Source organism: Ylistrum balloti, unplaced genomic scaffold (assembly GCF_031769215.1).
Source record: "Ylistrum balloti isolate Yb309-2 unplaced genomic scaffold, AGI_CSIRO_Ybal_v1 Utg370124, whole genome shotgun sequence".
In the NCBI taxonomy this organism is placed as follows: domain Eukaryota; kingdom Metazoa; phylum Mollusca; class Bivalvia; order Pectinida; family Pectinidae; genus Ylistrum; species Ylistrum balloti.
Genome location: NW_026782139.1, coordinates 38,589 through 60,910, shown reverse-complemented (window position 1 = coordinate 60,910; position 22,322 = coordinate 38,589). Strand labels below are relative to the sequence as shown.

General features: G+C 32.5%; 1 protein-coding gene across 1 annotated transcript; it reads left to right on the top strand.

Annotated features, from left to right (window-relative positions):
• The first annotated feature begins 1,245 nt into the window (after positions 1–1,245).
• On the top strand, positions 1,246–8,889 carry LOC132550433 (putative tyrosinase-like protein tyr-1). The gene is made up of 8 exons (XM_060214501.1): positions 1,246–1,309; positions 1,947–2,097; positions 2,848–2,892; positions 3,488–3,592; positions 4,344–4,448; positions 6,275–6,442; positions 7,257–7,306; positions 8,760–8,889. Exons 1-7 carry the CDS (start codon positions 1,271–1,273, stop codon positions 7,298–7,300), a joined length of 657 nt encoding a protein of 218 aa, XP_060070484.1. The 5' UTR covers positions 1,246–1,270; the 3' UTR covers positions 7,301–7,306; positions 8,760–8,889.
• The last annotated feature ends 13,433 nt before the right edge of the window (positions 8,890–22,322 follow it).

Here is a 22,322-nt window from a genome sequence, read left to right as displayed (position 1 = left end):
TAAAACAAAACCGCAATATCACGAAATTAACATTTCCCAGCCTCCCGAACAATTCACATGCACTGCGTTGTATAATACCTCTCGTGCTCGAGTCAAACTTAACAGCTGTTCACGTATATTTTCCAATCTATGGGGAAATTTTAAGGTCGTCATAGTGTTCGCCTATTGGTTCCATTGTTTTATACCTTGTTTTTTTTATTTGAGAACGTGACATACTTACTTGGATTAACCAAGGTTTCCATGGTGTTGTCGATAAAGCAGAAGACGCTTATCCTTCCGCAACACCTGGTCGTCTCTTCCTTGTACTTTGTTTTAGGAATCTTTGTGGAAATCTTTCTTTTTGTTCACGTTTTGCCCTAGTTTTATTGACTTGAGTTTAGATTAAAATTATGTTGATATGTTGGTATTTTCTTGTTTTTTTTTCTATAGCTCGACTTTAATTAAGTGTTCGTTCTATTTAATGACGCTCCACAGCGCAACCGATGTAGGTATCGAGGAATGAATATACCGAATGTATCTCGCTACCTGTCGTAACGAGGCGACTAATTGTTGGGGCACCTATTTTGAAACTAGCAATCTGTTAATTTTTGTATCTTGTATTTTCGCGCAGGCCTAATGAACTTGACTGTAAATATCGATAAATACAAACATTTGGTTTTTGAGTACAAGTGAAAATATGATCAAAGGGAAAATAAATTAAGATTTAAAAAGAAATGTATTTTCTTTTTTATTTATTTTAATTTCATCTAAAGACGTTAAGTAAACAATTTGTGTTATATTGTGCTTTTGCTGCTCTGTCTGTGTTTTCTGACGCTGACTCCCGATGTTGTCCTGTTCTGTAAGGGCTGAGTATGTTTTAAAAACGTGTTTGGGAAAATCATAATTATAGACAATCAAAATAAAAAGAACATAATTTGGACCTAATTATGGACGGCCATTATGTTGTGGCTTGATTATAAATAGTTATACGCCAAGGAACAGAAAAGAAAATCAGCGATAAATTATAACGATGACGGAGAATTGGAAATACCACCACAGGATTTGAAAACAGATTTTTCCTACTTTGTATGAAGACGCCCCATTTTTGCTATTTCCACATATTACACTTGTATTTGACATTCAGAACAGACATAATTATATATAATGAACAATTTCCTGAAAGTTCACGTAGATTTACAGATGTCAAATAGTTCATTTATCTCAGTATGTATAAAATATCAAACTCTCGCAAGCGGATACATTTATCTCGCTTCATTCTTATCAGGTGAACATGGCGTTTATCAGGATGACGGTGGTGGCGCTGCTCGCAGTAAGTCTCTATAAATCTTATTTTCTCTCTCACTTATTGTAAATATATTTGCATCTATATGGCTGTCTGTGTTTCCAACATTTTTTGTACTTTGTTTTGTTTTTTTGTTTGTTTTTTCTAGCAGAAGGTTTGTAGAAAGGGGCATGTGGGGCTGGGCCCAAACAGCGGAATGTTGCAAATTATGAGCAATCTGTTTTATTTTGTAAGATTGCAGGATCTTGTCAAAATTTTGGTCTAGAACATTACTGTGTGAAGGCGATTCAATTTTGTATCAACGGTGTGCCTGACCCCCGGGGGCAGAGGACAGGGCCTTGATAGGGTAAAAAAGTTGAATAACCTTAAATCTTCAGCAGGGATGAAAGTTTAGACGATTTAAGAAATTCGAATGATAAAGACCTTAAAAGTTTTATGTTTTCAATAGATCAGTGTCCACATTGTTACTCTGAATAGGTTTGTATTCACACGAATTTCCTTTTGTCTTCAGACATATTATCAAACTCGTGATCAATGTTTTGTTATTACGCAGCCGGGCATATTTATCTTTCTTGTGTTTTTTTTTTTTTTTTTTTGTAAATTCATAATTTTTAATTATTTTACCGATTAAGTGTTCTCAACCGTCGACTGTTGTTATTTCTAGTTGGTTCCGATTATCTACGCCTCTGAACTGACACAGACTGATGAGCACCCGTTGGACGATAAGACCGTTCCATCATCTAAAGTCAGTCTCGGGAATGTTATAAGTAAGATCCTTCAGGTCAGGGATACCCTTCAGAAACACGCGAAACAAGGTATATTATCAAATATTGAAATCTTTTGATGGTTTGAAAGTCAGTATTTAAAATTTATTTTGTTACTTGTTTTTCTTAAACAACTCACTAAGATTAGATTTTACATAAAAAATAAAAAAAAAATGTTTTAGTAAATACTTCAATATTCGTTGTTTATAACCAACGTAATAACGCTGATTTTTATTAATGTTATTTTTTATAGTATCAAAAGTTTATTGAGAAATACCTGCTATATTAAACCACGGTCTATACTGTAAAAAAATATCCACTGATTATGCCGTCCAGACTGCAATTTATAACAACTATACGCTGAGAAAATACACGGTATTGTTTAAATATCTGTAGCAGATATTTTTGTGTCTTGATGAATAGCGAGTCTTTCATGTTTTTTTTCCGTATGCGGGAATTTTGTCATTAACCTCACTCAAGTCTTTAAATAGAAACACGATAGTTATCAATTGACTAAAGTTCATATAATACATTAAAGTTTCTTCTCATTTTATAGAGCTATGTTTTCGCAATTTCTACCAGAATTGTCATTCCTGAAGGGTACCAGAATGCACTCTTGAGAAAACTTCATGTTTTCAGTGTTGATAATGTGATCTGATTGGTCAATTTTGAGTAAAAATACCATTGGTTATTTTGTGTTATTTTCACTCCATGATAGTATCACAACCGTTTTGGAAATTCTTTTGTAGTGAATCATTGTTTTTCTAAAATTGTACATGTATTAATTCACTCTATACACAGAAAAAACTCCACTAAGAAGAATGACCGATCCGTATGCAGGCTCAGGTAAGTAAGATATAGATATTGAAATGGCAGTTATATGGTATATAAACAACATATTTGCGGAAACATGAGGAAAATTTCGAAATACCGGATGTTGGATATTACATAACCATAGATTGTATCTATAAGTTATCCAGTACATAAACATTTATATATTCTTGTCAAAATCATGATTTCTGAGATGTTTGTGACCGGTTAGACATATATACTAGTGTAATCCCTGGACCGTTGGTATACACTGCTGGTGGACTTTAAGTCGTTAGTTGTATGCCACAATTACGCATGCACGTGAAATCATTTTAAAATTATCTGATTTATTAAATTACGAAATGTATTCAATTATGGGGCTAGTACAACTCCCTATTTAGATTTTGACTACTTTCTGTGAGCTTGGATTTTCTTCTTTCGTCTCCTAGGCTTCAAAGTTTAGGCCCTAAGCATCTCTGAGGAATCTTAGAAGGGCGAAATAGCTGAATGATACAGTCAAATGAACTGGTTAGCTCTACTGTATCTAATTCTAAATTTGTATCGGAAGGTGTCATTCACTTGTGTCTTGTCCAGTCTTCCAGCGCCATCATTAACGTGTTATGTTTCGTAGGTTGCTGTGACAATAACGAATTATGCGATTACTGGGCGAGAGTTGGGGAGTGTGATGTAAATCCGGAATATATGCACATCAACTGCCAGTATTCGTGCAATCTGTGTAAGTAGATTTCAATTCCTTTAAATGTGATATTTCACTTTTTGACAATATCTTTCTTTCAACAGCTACAATGTAACAACACAAAGTTACATTGATTAAATGTAATATTTGTATTTCTACAAAAAGATAAATAAATGAATAAATAAGTAAGCAAAACACAATCCGTTCGAAAGACCCAATAAAGGTACAATCCGTTTGCTCGATGCTCCCAACCCTTGGCGGTTTGTGCTTTAGGGGAAGCTGAGAAACGGAAACAACTGTGGTAATGCGAGTTTGTCCTTGGACAGGAAAATTGATCTTATTTGCTCTGGAAGCTCTGCGATGGGCCTCCAGCAACATGAAAATACCAACATGCGAACGTAATCGTAATTCAAACTCAAATTCAACAAAATTAAGACAAGGCATGAACAAAAGAAAGAATTACACGGAGAATACAGAAAAAAATACAAAGAGAATAACACTAGATGAAGCAGAAGACGCTTACCGTTCCAGAACACCTGGTCTTATTCTATGTAGATTTTTTTTTAAGGAGTCTCCGTGTAAACCTTTCTATTGTTCTTGTTTTACCGTAGTTTTATCAAATTTGTATTTGAATTAAATTTCTATCAACATGTCGGTGTTTGTCTTTTGATATTTTTCATACATTTTTATGAAACAAAAACAATTGAAATAATATAAATCTAAACTATGAGTTTTGTTTTGCACAATTAAAATGTAATAATCCAATTTATTTATATATCATGTACTTCAGGTTGTATCGACTACAGCTCCGAGTGTGTACCCTGGGCGAACTCTGGGCAATGTTTTATCAATCCTGACTACATGTTAAAGAACTGTCAGTCTTCATGTGGTGTTTGTAAGTAGGCCTACTACAATCGCATTGATACTATACGAACGTTAAAAATTTCAATTAATCAACTTGCATAAAGGACACAGTTGACACATCTTAGACTGTCCAACCTGTCCTATTCATTCAATACATTTTACATGACACGTCTATGTTTATTGTAAGCTAATTTGTGCGAAGAACAAGCGAGCTTTAGTTTAGTATATATTTCTTGATGTCCGGTCAACAACAACGGTCATTTAACGACGACCTTTCGGTGTATGCAAGGTGAATCCATATGTTGCATATGTGTTTTGGCTGGGTCGATGTGTTCGTGTAAACCTCCTAGTTGTGCGAAACTGAAGGCGACTTTATAGCGCTAACACACTGAAATGTATACGAATAATATCTTTACAACAGGTGAACGAGAAGCAGAGGTAGTAACTACCATTGTTAAAGTCTCTAGTATGTCTTGGTTTGGGGACAAAACTCGAAGTCTTGTTCAAAAGGGCGCACGCTCAACTAAAATACCTGAAATATGGCAATGACAATGGAGACATTTGGAAGACGAAAGGTTTCTAGAAAAGAATGAATATATAAAGATTCTAAGTTCAGTCGCTTTCTGTGATCATGCATTTGTGGCAGCAGGTACAATTACGCCCTACCTGCATAGCGTGCAAGTGAAATAAGTCCCCGGCACAACCCATTGTATGGTTCTACTGTATCTAACTCTAAATTCGTTTTTAAAAGCGCTATTTCACGTCTTTTAACTTTCATATGCTGTGAATTTTTCCATTTAATCGGCACAGGATATCGATATTGAATGTGCAGCGTGTTGACATAAAGGGCTTCTAAGTTTGTTACAATAATTGATATTCCAAGACCACAGGCGTCAAATGCCTTAATTTCTTCTCCGTAAAAGCAAGTAGCATTCTGCCTGTGTTAAAGGGATTAGCAACTTTTTTTTTTGAAAAGACGTTGACCAAGGTTTTAGGTCAAAGGAATCAAATGTGTTTCAACGACTTCTTCTCAAGAACCAAAATGCTCAGAGTACACATGTGAGTTAATGTTGCACCCCATTTTGATGCTCATAAGTTTATTCATATAAAAATGCATTGTCTACATTTATAAATACAGATGACGTAACAATGTTTACAGTGTCCATGGAGTATCTGCACTAACTGGCATTTTGCGTACATTTTGTTTTTCATCGCGTTGGCTTAAGTTGTTATATTGAAGCTGACTAAGCAATGTTGAGTTAGATAAAAAAAAAAAAAAAAAGAGAGAGAGAGAGAGAGACAAGATGATAAATTGATCGCAATGTTCGTTTCCGTAGTTTATAGATAACTGCAGGGATCAATCTCAATTGTCTTAGATATGTTCCTCTTAATCTTAAGTCGTTCGTTGTCCTATTTGGAATCGATCTGAAACAAAAATGGCCGATGGTAGACCATCTTTTGTTTTGACAGTTATAAATACTTGTCTATGCAGTCTCCACTTCTGTCTTATTGTCTATGCTCAGTGTTCGGAGTAGATAAGAGGATGGAAGACCAAAGAAGGAAAAATTCAAATTAATACAGACCTGATTATACAAAGGACAGAATGCCAACTCCTAGATAGGGACCATGATTAAATAAATGACATACTCGGGCAGATCTCGTCGATGAAGCAAAAGAAGCTTGCTCTTCCGGAACACCTGGTCTTGTTCTTCTCTTCATTAATCTCCGTGCAAACCTTTCTCTTGTTTATAGTTTGTCGTGGTATTATTTAATTTTAGTTTGGCTTATAAGTCCGTTGAAACGTTGAAATTTTTCTCGTGTCTTTTTTTAAAATTTAGCATATTCCAATGTTGACAGGTTCGAACAACTGTGTAGGTTGGAAAAGAGACGTCACCCGGAACCTTGGCCTCTGGTTACCCCGTACCAAAGATAGCTCACATGAACAACTCAGTCTCGATAAAAATCTGAAACGAGCTCTCGACTTTGGAAAATTATTCAAAAAAGAAGCATGGCTTCATACAAAAGGTAAATGGTAAACATGTAAGAGAAATGTGAAATTTAGTGTAGCGAATATTGTAAACGTATATAAATTAGCGGTAATTAGCGAAAATATCATTGTGCTATTGAAAGAATAGCGCTAAAATACGTTTTCGATTTTTGCAGCTATATCTTTAGATACTGTATCAATTTTGGTTGACATAGCGACCACATCATCACGCGGAAACAGAACTGGGTTAAATAAAGTACAAAAAAGTATGCAAATTGATATCCTGAAACGTTGTGTATTTTGCTGAATATTACTGAGATCGCTTAGTGTTTTGGATGTGAAATAAGCACAAGGAATACGTAAGATGGTCGCACGGATACAAACAATATAACAAGGCTTCTTTCTCCGGGAAAATTATCATTTTTTACATAGCGAGACAGCATTGTTAGATCAAATTCCTAAAAGATTTGTCAATGACGGTAAATTACACATCAACATTTAAGTTTTTCCCACAATTTGTAATGGTTCCTCTCACAGCGAGACAGCAACGCTAGATCAAATACCTAAGGATTTGTCAATGACGGTTAATTACGCATCCACATTTTAAATCCGAACACCTCCCCCTCCAAATTGGTAATGGTTCCTCTCACAGCGAGACAGCAACGCTAGATCAAATACCAAAAGGATTTGTCAATGACGGTTAATTTCACATTGTAACCCCCTCCTTTTGTAATGGTCCCTCTCACAGCGAGACAACAGCTAGATCAAATACCAAAAACATATTGTATCGACATTTACTTTTTATTACGCAGGAGACACAGGTTACGGTATTTCTTTTGTCTTTTGTTTCAGAAAATGATGGAGCGCCGGGAACTCGTCCAGCTGCATCAAAATAGAGAAAGGTAGGAAGTGACATCCCTCAAACTGATCGCTCACGTTACGTTATGAATACTTCATGATATCAAAGCTTGAAACCATGCTAAGTATATTTTCGTCCCAACGTTAAATCCTTAAGCTTAGCAGTTTCCTAGTCAGGTGAAATTATTTTTAAGTTTTACGTATTTATTTAGGGAAACTGCAGATAGCAATATTAATTCTGGTATCTTTAACAATATTTAATGCTAAAAGAACAAAATGAACAAATAGACAATAAAATAATGGACGTGCTTTTTTTTATCGAGTAAACATTCCATTATGTATAGTTTCGTTACTTTATGTGAAATCTGTGCAAATGCTGGGAAAAATAGAACCTTTATCTATCTCATTGGTGTAAGAGGTGCCTAATTTTACTCACAAGACGTAGGATGTGGAGAAGCAAAGTATGTTGTAACGCCCATGGTCTTGAAGATTTCCTTGCCAGAGTTCTTTTCAGTTGTTTGTGTCGACATGTATCTGTCACTTGACTTGGTTGTTAAGATGACATTCAAAATCGAAATAAAACAATGTTAAAGTATAATTACAACAGACAGTTACCTCAGGTTTCTTAATAACAACAGGCAGTTACATAAAGTTTCTTAATAACGAAGGACAGTTACCTAAAGTTTCTAATTTACAACAGGCAGTTACATCAAGCTTTTTTAATTACAAAAGGTTGTTACATAAAGTTTCTTAATTACAACAGGCAGTTACCTCAAGTTTCTTAATTACAAAAGACAGTTACCTAAAGTTTCTTAATAACAACAGGCAGTTACATAAAGTTTCTTAATAACGAAGGACAGTTACCTAAAGTTTCTAATTTACAACAGGCAGTTACATCAAGTTTTTTTAATTACAAAAGGTTGTTACATTAAGTTTCTTAATAACAACAGGCAGTCACCCCAAATTTCTTAATTACAGCAGACAGTTACATAAAGTTTCTTAATTACAAAAGGCAGTTACTACAAGTTTCTTAATTTCAACAGGCAGTTACATCATGTTTTTTTTTAAATAATAACAAGTAGTTACCTCAAGTTTCCTAATTAAAACTGGCCGTTACATTAAGTTTCTTAATTACACATGTAGTTACCTCAAGTTTCTTAATTACAACAGGTAATTACCTCTAGTTTCTTAATTACAATACAGGCTGTAATCTCAGGTCTCGTTCTTATTTGCAATACAGGCAATTACCTCAGTTTTCGTTCTTAATAACAACAGGCAGTTACCTTAAGTTTCTTAATAACAACAGGCAGTTACCTTAAGTTTCTTAATTACACAGGTAGTTACCTCAAGTTTCTTAATTACACAGGTAGTTACCTCAAGTTTCTTAATTACACAGGTAGTTACCTCAAGTTTCTTAATTACAACAGGTAATTACCTCAAGTTTCTTAATTACAATACTGGTCGTAATCTCAGGTCTCATTTTTATTTACAATACAGGCAGTTACCTCAACATGTGCAGAGAGCAACAGACACGAGGATGGAGATAGACGAATTCCTGACGTCATTCCTTTGCTGAGTTTGTAAAATGAAATGAAGTATTGCTTAATGAACTTTTCCTTGAATACAAGTCATGTTTTGTTGTTTTTTGATGTATTTTAATTATATATTGTTCAGAATTACAATCATACAAACACAACTCAAAACATAAGAATACTTTCTTGTTTCGCTGCTGTGACAAATGAGACTCAATAACCATACGGAAAACATACAAAAACAGGACAGATACGTAAAATTCTCATCTATCATTATCTGTGCTTTCCATTTTACTAAAATAGGAAAATAAATCGATGCTACCTTGATTATTATCAATACGCCAATATTCTGGATAAAGGTTGATTTGAAATGCATAGGGGGTGAACCCTGGAATCGTGATAATCGTCCATAGAGTAACAGATATTTTATTTCAACCGTTCATTCTATTGATTCTTATAGTTCACATAACAGAGTGCACTAGAACGTTGGTTTAACCTCTAGCGTAAAATGTTATAAAAAATGTTATAAAATGGCCTTCCGTCAATGCAGAAATCACGGTATTCGAGTTCACACAAATTTGTCACACATTTAAAATGCTATGGCCAACATTTGAACTTGGAATGATCACCATTTCTGCAGGATGATAAGATAATGTCATTCCTTTTGTCTATTTTTTGCCATGCGGTGACCTGCTTCCAAAGACGTCGCTTTCTGACTTTATAAGGAATAGCACTTCCGTGGTTCGTTGTTCAGATATGGCAAATCATGTTGCTTTCCATAAATATTAGGTCAACAATATATTCAGATTGGAAATGAAAGTTGAAAATTCTAACTAATTTAAACGATTCGTCGGGATTCATCGGGTTACTGTAAACGTGGAGATTTACGCGAGTGGGAAACTGACGTTAATTGCGCGGATGTCTTAAGATCGCGAAAATTTCCCCCGCATGTAATATTTTGTGACGTGCTTAAATCTTATAGACAAAAAAATTGAAAATTGGTCGCGAAAATAACCCCACGCTTACATGTTACCCATAGAAATCGCGAAATTAACCCCCGCAAACATTTCCACGGTTGCAGTAACTTATATTTTCTCTCAATTTTGAAGGTTGGAGGTGCGATCAGTTAAGATGGTCTTGCAGGGGATATTGCATCATACGTTTTGATTAAACTGAGTTATTTTTTTGTAGGATTAATTTTTGTTACGCGTTTGTCAATTATTTCTTGAATATTCATATTCGTTTTAAGTTTCAAAATCTAAGGTTTTAGTAAATTGAGCAAAAGACGCGCAAGTGAGTAGCACATTAATTTTAACTTTAGATTATGATTTTTTGAAACGCATATTCAGCTGTTTTCTCCTTCTAGGACTCGTCAGCGATACTCAGGGCAATAAATTTGAAACATAAAAGACGATTGAGGAAAATCAAAATTGATCGAAAAAAGATGTTAAAATTTTAGATGGGGAGGTGCATTCAAAACGACGAGAAAATACCAACATGTCAACATAATCCAAACCAGAATTAAATAAGTCCATAGGGTAAAATTTTAACAAAAGAAAAATTTACGCGCAGACTTCGGAAAAAAGTACAAGGAGTTTAAGACCAGGTGTTCTGGAAGAGAAAGCGTCTTCTGCTTCGTTAACGACACCCGCCATGTAAATCTTAGTTAATCCAAGTAAGTAATATTAGGTTCTCAAATAAGATATTCAATCGATCTAAGAATTTCCATCCAGTGAACAGGTGTAGATTCTGAGTCACAATTCAAATGAATTAAACGTGACATTGCAGTTAACGGAAAACCTCTAGACAAAAGTCTGCCAGCAAATCTAGTTTTCCTATATAAATTATAGTACAATTTACCCCCCTCTCTACGAGGAAATGCGAGACCCTAGGGCCATGAAATTCACAATTTTAGTAAAGCACCTTAAGATGTTTCCATCCATGAAGAGTATTTAATTCCACCATATCTTGGTGTTAAGAAAATTTTTGAAATCCTAGTCAATTTGACCCCATTTGGCCCCTCCCCTCAGGCCCCTGTTGGGTCGGGGCCACATAATTCATTATTTTTGGTTCAGGGAAGGTTTCTGTAAAATTTCATTGAAATCAGTTAAAGCGTTTTTGAGAAGAAGTTGAAAATGTAAAATTGTTAAGGGATGCACAATGCAGGAGGTGATCAAAATAGGTCACCACGAGACTTTGTCTTAGGTGACCTTAAAAGGCATATCACACTAATAATACATACAAATATATGTACATGTTGACAAAGCAGATCAACATCGATCACACAAAAACAAGAAAATACATTTGATATAATTAAGGGACTTTATTCTCTTTCAACAGACTGGAACAGTTAACAAACACAATATATATATTTTATCAGAAAACAGACACACGTATCTACAGTTATACAGTGTATATATATATATATAAATATTCTCTACTAATATTTATTCCCTGCAAGGCCCCAATGCTTTTGTTGGAAGGGTTGGTAATTCAGTGACAGCACTAACAAAACTAGCATATTATTGATTTAAATAGACACAGGCAATCTGTTATGTCCACAAACAGAAACCACACATCCATTTTGCTTATAAACAGAAACAGACATTATTTTTGTCAACAAACAGAAACCAGACATCACTCTTGTACAAAAGCAGAAACCAGATATCAAGATTGTCCATACACAGAAACCAGATATTAATTATGCACACAAGCAGTAATCATGCATAATTTTTCACGATTTCAGCTGAAGAGAAAACATCCTAACTTTGTATGTGTATTGTCAGCTTTATCAAATACAGGTGAACAATGTAGCATTTTGGTGTGGTATTTGTAAATAAAAACAAATCCAATCAAGATACATGAATATTTGACATTAATTAAAAACTAGAATTTAAAACATTCCATTCAATAAACAGAAGTGAAAACAGAAAACATACCTATTTTTATATTGGCCTATATTTATACATTGTAAGTTTATTTCTAAAAATATCACCATTTGTCTACTATTGCTAATTCTAACTCTTAAACATTTATAAATAAAAACATAAATACAGATGATTGTGTTTGTGGGTAACCAAGATCAATTGCACTTTGATTTGCAGCCATTTTACAAATTAAACACGGATTCATAAGTATGATTATATTGTTCGTTTGATATTTAATCTAAAATTTTGATTAAAAAGAAAGAAATTAAGTCTAATGATTTAGCCTTTTTTACTGTCAACGAATAAAGATTGTATAAACTATTTGCCTTCCAATTGAAAAATTGATTAATATTCATGTTCAAAATCTAAAATTTTAATTAAAACAACAGCAACAATAACAGATCTCCAAATTGGTTAAAACAGAAATTGAAAAAAAAATCTTCATTACCACACACCTTTAAATTCTCTTTCTTTCATGTGATTTATTTACTCAAACTTCCTTAGCAAACTATCAGAGTCAAATCTCTAGTGAGCAAGATCTCAGGGTTAGATCTTAGTGTTATCTTGGGGTAAGATCTTTACGTTATCTCAGGGTAAGATCTTTACGTTATCTCAGGGTAAGATCCAAGTGTTATCTCAGGGTAAGATCTTTACGTTATCTCAGGGTAAGATCTTTACGTTATCTCAGGGTAAGATCTTTATGTTATATCAGGGTAAGATCTTTATGTTATCTCAGGGTAAGATCTTTACGTTATCTCAGGGAAAGATCTTTATGTTATCTCAGGGTAAGATCTGTACGTTATCTCAGGGTTAGATCTGTATGTTATCTCAGGGTATGATCTTTATGTTATATCAGGGTAAGATCTTTATGTTATCTCAGGGTAAGATCTTTATGTTATATCAGGGTAAGATCTGTATGTTATCTCAGGGTAAGATCTTTATGTTATCTCAGGGTAAGATCTGTATGTTATCTCAAGGGTAAGATCTTTACGTTATCTCAGGGTAAGATCTGTATGTTATCTCAGGGTAAGATCTGTATGTTATCTCAGGGTAAGATCTTTATGTTATCTCAGGGTAAGATCTTTATGTTATCTCAGGGTAAGATATTTATGTTATATCAGGGTAAGATCTTTATGTTATCTCAGGGTAAGATCTTTGTTATCTCAGGGTCAGATCTTTATGTTATATCAGGGTAAGATCTTTACGTTATCTCAGGGTAAGATATTTATGTTATATCAGGGTAAGATCTTTATGTTATATCAGGGTAAGATCTTTACGTTATCTCAGGGTAAGATCTTTATGTTATCTCAGGGTAAGATCTTTATGTTATATCAGGGTCAGATCTTTATGTTATCTCAGGGTAAGATCTGTATGTTATCTCAGGGTAAGATCTGTATGTTATCTCAGGGTAAGATCTTTATGTTATCTCAGGGTAAGATCTTTATGTTATCTCAGGGTAAGATCTTTACGTTATCTCAGGGTAAGATCTTTATGTTATCTCAGGGTAAGATCTTTATGTTATATCAGCTTTAGATGTTTATGTCATCTCAAATATGATATTAATACAAATTGACATCTTGAGATATTCTGACACTTATGAATACTTGTATCATTCAATTTAAACTGGATAACAACATACGTTTATTACATTTTTTTTAATTTTAAAAAATTTTCAGTCAAAAATATTCCCACAGTTCAGAAACTCAAATGATAAATATGAAGTGTTTGGTTATGACCTGACACATTCACATTAACTAATTAAATAATAAATTTTTTTGAAGCGAGATGTTTGTGAAAATTGATATCGCGATACTTTATTCCAAACACTATCAACATGTTGTCTGATTTGATATCAACAAAGCATTGTATCAATTTTGTTGCCTGCATTTTCTTGTATTTTCACTATCATTCTACTTCTAAAATATTTAAACGAATCTACTTTCATAAGATATAAACACAATATTTTATTTAAATCGATCAAAAATTATATACGATACAAAATGTTATTCTTTATTTCTAATTTACATTATTAAACTAGTAATTTATCATCATTACAAATTCGTGATAACAAAACACATGACCAGTATTTTTTATGTGAAATCTGACATTTATGTTTACAGGTCAATTCTAATCATCTCATAGATTCTACATCTTTACTATTTCATCTTTCTAATTATCAAAACTTGTAAACACTAAACTTAAATAATTTATATCAGGGATGCATAATAGAGAGGATGTGAAACTGCCTTTGGAAAAACTACAGCAAATAGATTTGAGTAAATAAGCCTTTCTGTGTTATTTTCAAAATGCTGAATTTTAAAATTGAATATGCTAACATCAGGCACAACTATTTTCTGTTGACATTTGAATATATTTGAACAAAATCCATGTTAAAATCATTCACCTATTGGCAATAATTGAATTTTTACCATCCACTGTATATTAGTCCAAAGAAAATTGTTTCTAAATCAATGCCATTAGCAATCTGAATAATTTTTCTTTGATGAATATAATTTTTACAATGATCCTTTTTAATTTATTCATGTAAATATTTTTTTTTCTAATGAAAATGAGCGTCACTTCTCATTGGCTGACAAAGTGGCTCTGGTCAGGCGGTCAATTACTCCACTCAGGCTGGTCAGTGCTAAGGTCAGCCTTCATATTAAAGGGGGCCAAGGCATATGAAGTGAGGAAATGAGGCTTCTATAACTTCAGGGCTTAATCACGAAAGTTAACATCAGAGGAACCTCCACTGGGCCTTGTTTCAAGTCTCTGTATTACACTTCCCTTCTAATCTATACTACTGAAAACAGCTATCCTTAAAACTCGTATAAAAATACCCTTAAATAGGTCAGAATATTGCATGAAAATCCCAGGAAAATTGCAGGTTATACTGCATATCAAATATGCCTGGATGATTTACAGCACAATAACCAAAGGGCCATAAATCTGTATACTAAAGGGCACATAACTCTATTTCAAATGAAATAACCTATCAACCAATTAGCTACTTAAATTATCAAGATGAGTTTGACAGTTGGAATATTCACACTGAACAAATGGTTATTACTGTACATATGAAGGCGACATTTAATCCCTTTTCACTGTTGGTTTACTTCAACCAAAGGGATACTTACATTTCATTCAAGACATTTGAAGTCACAAATCTGGCAGTGATACAATTGGTAAACGAGTATAATATCAAGGACAAAGTCAAACACACATAAACACAAACAAACAGAAAAGTTATAATAATCCATTGTCCAGTACAGGGAAACATTCTTCATTACTCCTACAACTATAGTAATTCAAAATTCGAATACAAAATCACTGTTAATGAAAATTGAGCCATGGATATAACTGACATTCACTGGTCAAATCTATGCTAAAAATATTTCACTAAATCCAGCACTACTTTGAACTAGAATTTTAATTAAAAATGACCAGTAAGGCAAACTACACTATAATATAAACTCCAATAAAAAAATTAAAAAAAAAAAAAAAAAGTGACAACACAATTTTGAAATTTCATCATCCTGTACTGAAGATGGCACTCATAGGAACAAACAGCTATTCAAAGAAAAAGTGATGTTCAGCTTTTTAAGTGGTGGACAACAGGAAGTTTATCAAAATAAAAAAAAGGTCTGAAATTATCAATTAACGAGCTTCACTGTTGTCTATATTATACATCCCGATCTAGTCCTATATGTTCTACTGAATTTTTACGTCAGTCTGGCATCCCATCGACTCTAAACAAATATAAAATGTTGATAGAATGTCAGAATAATTTGCTCTGATCCTGATCCTAAGGTGATAATGAAAACTTGTCATACATATATTATATATGTACTTACAAATTACCAGGTTGTGACGGTAATGATATTCATTTTGGATCCCAATATTAAGTACTTATTATCCAAGAATAATAATTGTGTTACATTTTTTAATGACTCTCCAGTGAATTACACAAGTTATTCAATGGGTATCCAGCAAAGAGCTAAATTTAATTGAAGACCAATGTCAATTAAAACTTGATGCACAGTACCTAGGATGAATTGTTACTTTATAAGAAAAATAATTCAGTGTTCAATTTAGCTGTGATGACAACAAGACACTCTGTCAATACAAGAAGGACAAGAACACAATCTTACAGCAGCTTATGTGTAAAAATAGCATTTTTTATACTTATAATGTATATGAATTACAATATAACACAGACCTTGCTGAATACATAATTCAGAATGCTAGTTAAGCACCTGTTAAAGACACACTGGTGGCAAAATTTACATCTAAAATATTACGAAAATATCTTCTATACACAATATAAATAGTACTGGTATATCACAATCACTAGAATGCTACACCTAACCTAGAATCTGTCACACTAACAGGTCAGCCTTAAGCTAGGGTATAATTTGTGGTACATCGTTTGGAAACAATGACAAACAGTATCACAAAATACGCTGGTTCTACACACTTACACACAAAAATATTCTGTATTCATCTTCAAATAAGCCCCTGCCCACAAATTAACCCATTTTTTTTCCAGAATCATCAATTTTTAAAGAGTAAGCTAAAAGTGGTTAACATAAAAGCCCCTCCCCAAACTTAAGTACTAAATTTTTACAACAGGGGAGGGGGCTCATTTGAAGATGGATTCAGTACAAAATTCAGCCTTATTCACACTAAATGGCGTTACATTCAATCTGGAATTTCATTTTGCCTGATCACAGTACAATTTTGTACAATTTTATCACAATCGTGAAAATCTGATAATCTTAATTATGACTCAATTTTTCAACAAGTTTTATTTCATAACTTTACTGTACAATATATCACACACATTTAACACTAATGCTTACTTAAACTATTTCAACAGAAAATGTAGATAACTCTTCACCTTGATTTGTTTATTACAATAATCCAAGGGATCCATTTTACCACTACATCTAACAGATTGCTGACTGACTATCTCAGAAATACATCTATTTATTGTGACCTCCAAATTCTGGAAGGTCAAAATCATACCTTTTTCTTCTTTTTTTTTTTTAATATAACATTACTAATTCTCTACGTCAAATTCTTTATCTAAATTAATCTACATTTAAACTTTATTACAGAAAAATTGTCATTTTATTTTACATATTCATCTTTGTGCCTCAGTTCTTATAATTATTGTTTGTTTATTTGTAAAATACAAATTATCAACATCATCGTCACTATTTTGTAAAAAAAGAAGTAATTTTAATGCTTTCCTAATTTTAAGTACACTGCACACATTTTTAAATATGCCTCTTTTTCTACGATGAAAATTTTAGTAACTGGCATATTTAAAGTTTTATAAACTAACACTAGGAAACTGTAAAATTAGCCATTATGTCACATGAACATTTCTCTTTAAAAATAAGATATAAATACATTGTACTGCACACTTGGTTTATAAGACATAAAACTCTTATCAAAATATAGAAATGGTACAATATCATATTTAACGTAGAACACCAAACTTTTTTAAATGTTGCATACAATGGATAAAGGATATTGTAGAGTTATTGCCCTTTGTATCAGGGAAGCACAATTGTTTGTCTTATCAAAGTAAATTCAATGCAGTTATCTTAACCTCACCACTGCTCTGCCATAATCAAAACATACTTTATACAAAATAATAAAAACCTTTAAACACACAGAGCCTCTAGCGAATTCTCTACAAAAATCTGACACTCCACAAAGCATATATTGCTTACTATAAATATATTTTTGTCACTGGTTATAAGTTTCTATAATATTTTTTACTGTTTTTTCAGTGACTTTGATCCTTACAGGTGATGACTGAGCAATGTCTGTGACAAGAACTACATGACATTATCAACTTTACAAAATGTCATCGAAAATGTTATCAGATTTTTACAGAAGTATAGATTGTTTAATATAAATATAACAGAAATTAAGTTTTAAAAAAAAAAAAAGGTATTAAAAAGGAGTTAAAAAATGCAAGTACAACATTTGGTATCAGTAGGACAAAGGTTTCATTATACACAACTGAAGGCTCTCGAAGGAAATAAAAATACAACTTTTTTAAATACCATGACAATGATCTATTCATCCAATACAGACATCCACTACATCTTTAACAATGAGACAAAAAAAGAGGAAACAAGTTCATGAAGACATAAATAGCTCATGAAAAACAGCATAAAAACTAAAAGACTTAACAGAAATGCATGACATTTTGGTATACAGATATATATATATATTGAGCAGCATGGCACTTAACACTTAGTAAAAAAACCAAGAATGATGTGTGAATGATGCTGTGATTAGACATAATGAAATTATCTCCCTTTTGTAAGAACTCTTTTTTTTTTTAAATGAAGACTAGGGCTGGATACTGAATTGACCTCTGGATAAATAATTAAGGACAGATCGACTGATCGTATTTGCTTTCTGTTCTGTTTAATTCAAAGTTTTTACAAGCTGATTTGTTCACGTTAACAAACAGCTCCCTGCTGTTAACTTAAATCACAAATGCACTGTAACTTTTTAACCTGTGCTGAAGTCTATATATATGATATATGCTGTATTTTTTTTTTCCATTAAGGACACGTGTACTTAAAATAACCTCCTTTTACAAAAGAGTTTTACCCAAATAATTAGACAAAGCGCTTTATGCTAATTTATGAAATTTTCGAATATCATGATTTTCTAGATCATGTGGTTTGCAGACTGACCGTCTAAGTGGCAAATGGACAAAACATTTACATTGTGAAAATACCCAGATGAAAAGTGAACTCCTAGAAAAATGTAGCTCTATAGTGAAGGTACAAAGTATCAGCTATATATGTGTACTGTCATCCATATTATCAAAATACAAATGTCAAATTTTTATTGTTTTTAAAAATCAATAATTTTAATGATGAACCAACTTTCAACATTATGTAACAAATATATATATATTGACAGAGTTAACTGAAAAATGTCTTACAGAAACAGGAGGGGTAGAAATATGTATGATGATACTAGCACTGGTAAGATGACTGACAACAAGGAAGTTCGTTTTCAATGAAGGTGTTGTCACCTCTAAAACTGAACCTATAAATAAACACAGATGAAAGTAGGTCACATTTTACAGGTACATTACAGGTAAATTTTAGGACTGAAGACAGGAAAAACTGCAAGTCAAGAAGTAGAAGGGAAAGAAGCACATACAGGTAAGTGAAGACAAAAAGAAAACTGAAATAGAATCTGACTACCGATAAAGCTTAATCGTATTTCATAAAATGTATAGGAAGACATAAAATAGGTACATTTAAATCAATTTAGATGACCATCAGAAGACATACAGCCTAGCAAGTGTGGAGAATATATAAAGTCATGGATGGATGTTTAAACAGGTAAAGACAAACAAAAAACAAATGACTAGTAGGATTCTTGAGAATATTATGACTATTTCAGAGTTACCTCCCTTCTATTTACATAAAAAATGGTTCCCTTCTCAGTTAACTCCTCGTGTATGCTTGTGAACTACGGGAGATAATACATTTAATTATTGTATTATTTTTATAGGATAAAAATGATCTTTTTTTAGAAAATAAAACTATTTTAGAGTTACCTCCCTTCAATTATATATTACTTTCAAAAGATGAAAAGGAATTTTGAGAATATCATGACTATGAAAGTGTAGTCTCTCTTCCATTTTCACAGATTGTACTATGCAAACTATAGTGACCCAACATTAAACCCTTAGTGTGGCATTTCATTTTAAGCAATTTTGACAATGTCGCGAAAATACACAAGAAAAGGAATAAAAATACCATTAATATATTTTCATAACAATCATTATTTCCTGAAAATTAAAAAATTTAAACCCAATAGGATAACATATCTGGTGATTTAGTAAGTATAAATTTACATTAAACTATTATCCTATGTACTTTCCGCAGAACTTGCAAATGGGTGGTCTTATTACCAGACATCGGCTTATTGTTGGATAAATCTGTTATACTGAGGAGTATAAGTTATCGATTAATCTGGGTGACCATGTTTACTTGTTATAATGCTCTGTTATCTTAGTGTTTGGGTGATTGAGTGGTGCATTTGCCTTCAACCTAGATGACCAGGATTGATTCCCTGAAATGGAGATAATAACGTATTAGGTCACTTGATTGATTGCCTGGGTTTTCCATGAGTACTCCGATTTACTTCAACAGTAAGACTATTCACAATATTCATTCCAGACTAACAATAGTGATTAATTAGCGATTGTTTTGTAAATTTTGTGAAACAAATAAAAGTCAAAGAGGAGATTTAATCCCAAAATCCAAGCTTCAATTTTTGAAAAATTAAATATTGAAATTGAAAATGAGATCATTAAAAGAACTTTATCAAGTTTCAGAAGGGAAGGAGATCACATTGAAGGAGAAAACTAATGAATGTCAGGATAAATACATTGTAGTGTGATATACTTAGTACAACGGTACACACATCAGTGACGCATAAAACTGGATCTCACTAACAACATCATAAACAAATTCTCAACAGTCCATACTTCTAAAAATCCATATAAACCTATACATTTGATATTCAATATGTTTATACGTCAATTTTCCAACACACTCGCTTTGATTACTTTTACAATATACGTTATCTAATAACTAAGTTTTCCTGAGTTTGTTACTACCCTTACTGGGGCAAAAAAAGACTCATTGCTCCCTATGATGAACATAACATTCTACAGGCAGAAGCTCATGCTTGAAGATAAGCCCACCCTTACACTTACATGTGTACCCCTTATATCCAGGTGTGTCTTATATATGAATCAAATTGAAATAATCGCTAAAAACCAGCCCTACGCTTATACTCTGGTGCGGTTGATAGCCTAGAAAATACAGTATATAGAATTTCACAGCTAAAAATTAAACGTGGGAAACAAAATTCAGGGATGGCTATGGCCCAGCTTAGTTCCTAAATGTAACAGTGATGATATAAGACCCGTTTTAATTTTACTGATGTCAGAGTGATCGATAGGACCGATAGGACAGAACCATGATATTCAGATCTATCACCACAAATGCAGGTTAGGAAAGAGAAACAATTTTTTATGACTATCGCAGTGACAGATCAAAATGTGAAATCCTAAATTTCTTCAAAACATAAATAAGAGATTGTATCAGTTAAAGACGGGATATCCACATGACCACGTGTTGTAATCAGAGCCTTGGATTACAGATTGCCTGTTTTGAATTAATCCTGTGCTGGACAGCTTTCAGTTTTAAAGCATTTGACATATGAATGTAATATTACTATAATTTTAGAACTGATGTACCATTCATACATACAAATGTAGTTCAATATCAATTGATACTAACAACTTCTTTTGTCTTACCTTTATATTTAACACTTACATATATATATATACATAAACATATATCTATATATATATATATATATTGACAGTAACATAAGCTCTATTAACTGATGAACACATCCTATATATATATATATATATAAGCTGAAAAATTTTACATATTCATTGATAGCAGTTTTAAATACTTTGTAAAAAAAAAAAAACAAAACATCTGATGATTTTTGCAAGAAAACCAAATGACATTAAAAAAAAAAATCAGAAAAATTAAATAAAATTTTAAGAAGGTAAATGCAGAGAGCTAAAACTGATTCTTCTATGACAAAAAATACAGGTACATATGTATGTTAAATGCATATAAGTTCTAAAAACTATAAAAAAATTATACTACTGAGCAAGAAGAGTACACTGGTCCCTGTTATGCTGTTTGGAAGAGTACTTTAATAGTAGGAAGAAATATTTTGCATATTATTCACTTTGTTACGAATTTAGAACTTTTTCGAAGGAACTGATTTAAATCATTCATATTAAAAGTGTCTTTATATATCTTTTGAATTCATTATCTAAAATCCTACACATTTAAAATTTTTTTTTTTAAATTTACGTTTCAACAATGGATAAACATAGTGAAAATGAAATTTTGAAAAACCTTTTATCGTCAAAAAACATATATCGATAATATTTCTTTACATGAAGTATATTGGAGAAAGTTAAAAAAAAATAAAAAACTGTTATCAATAATATTTGTTTACATAAAGTAATGACACTAGAAAAATATGACGTAAATTTTGTTAGTAAGTACAAATATCAAGAGCATATTGTTGAACAAGTAACAATAACTATTATGACTTACAAGGCAGTTTTTTGAGATTGTAGTATCCCCACTGAGATGATTTTTAGTCAACAAAGAACTGCATCAAAACACAGAATATATATGCGGAGAAAATCACCTGGAATCTTCACCAGAATACTTTCAGGAAGTGAAAAAGTACATAAATATATATACATAGTATACAAATATAAATATCTCCTAGGTTACCAGTCCAGAGGTCTTGCGTCTATCACAAATCTTTTCACACGTTTCCACTTCTTCCTTTACGGAGTGTAGACTCTTGTGCAAATGTCGTTCGTGCCTTTTCATTTCAAGAATTATGCTCTTTCACACTTAAGAAAAATCTCCGCTCACTTTTACAAATCGTGGTCTATGTGATATATCCTCCCGTATTTCATTCTGACGATA

Coding starts and splice junctions, on each gene's coding strand:
- LOC132550433 (XM_060214501.1), top strand. CDS start 1,271: ATGGCGTTTATCAGGATGACGGTGGTGGCGCTGCTCGCA. Junction 1,310..1,946: donor CGGTGGTGGCGCTGCTCGCA/GTAAGTCTCTAT, acceptor TGTTATTTCTAG/TTGGTTCCGATTATCTACGC. Junction 2,893..3,487: donor CGATCCGTATGCAGGCTCAG/GTAAGTAAGATA, acceptor TATGTTTCGTAG/GTTGCTGTGACAATAACGAA.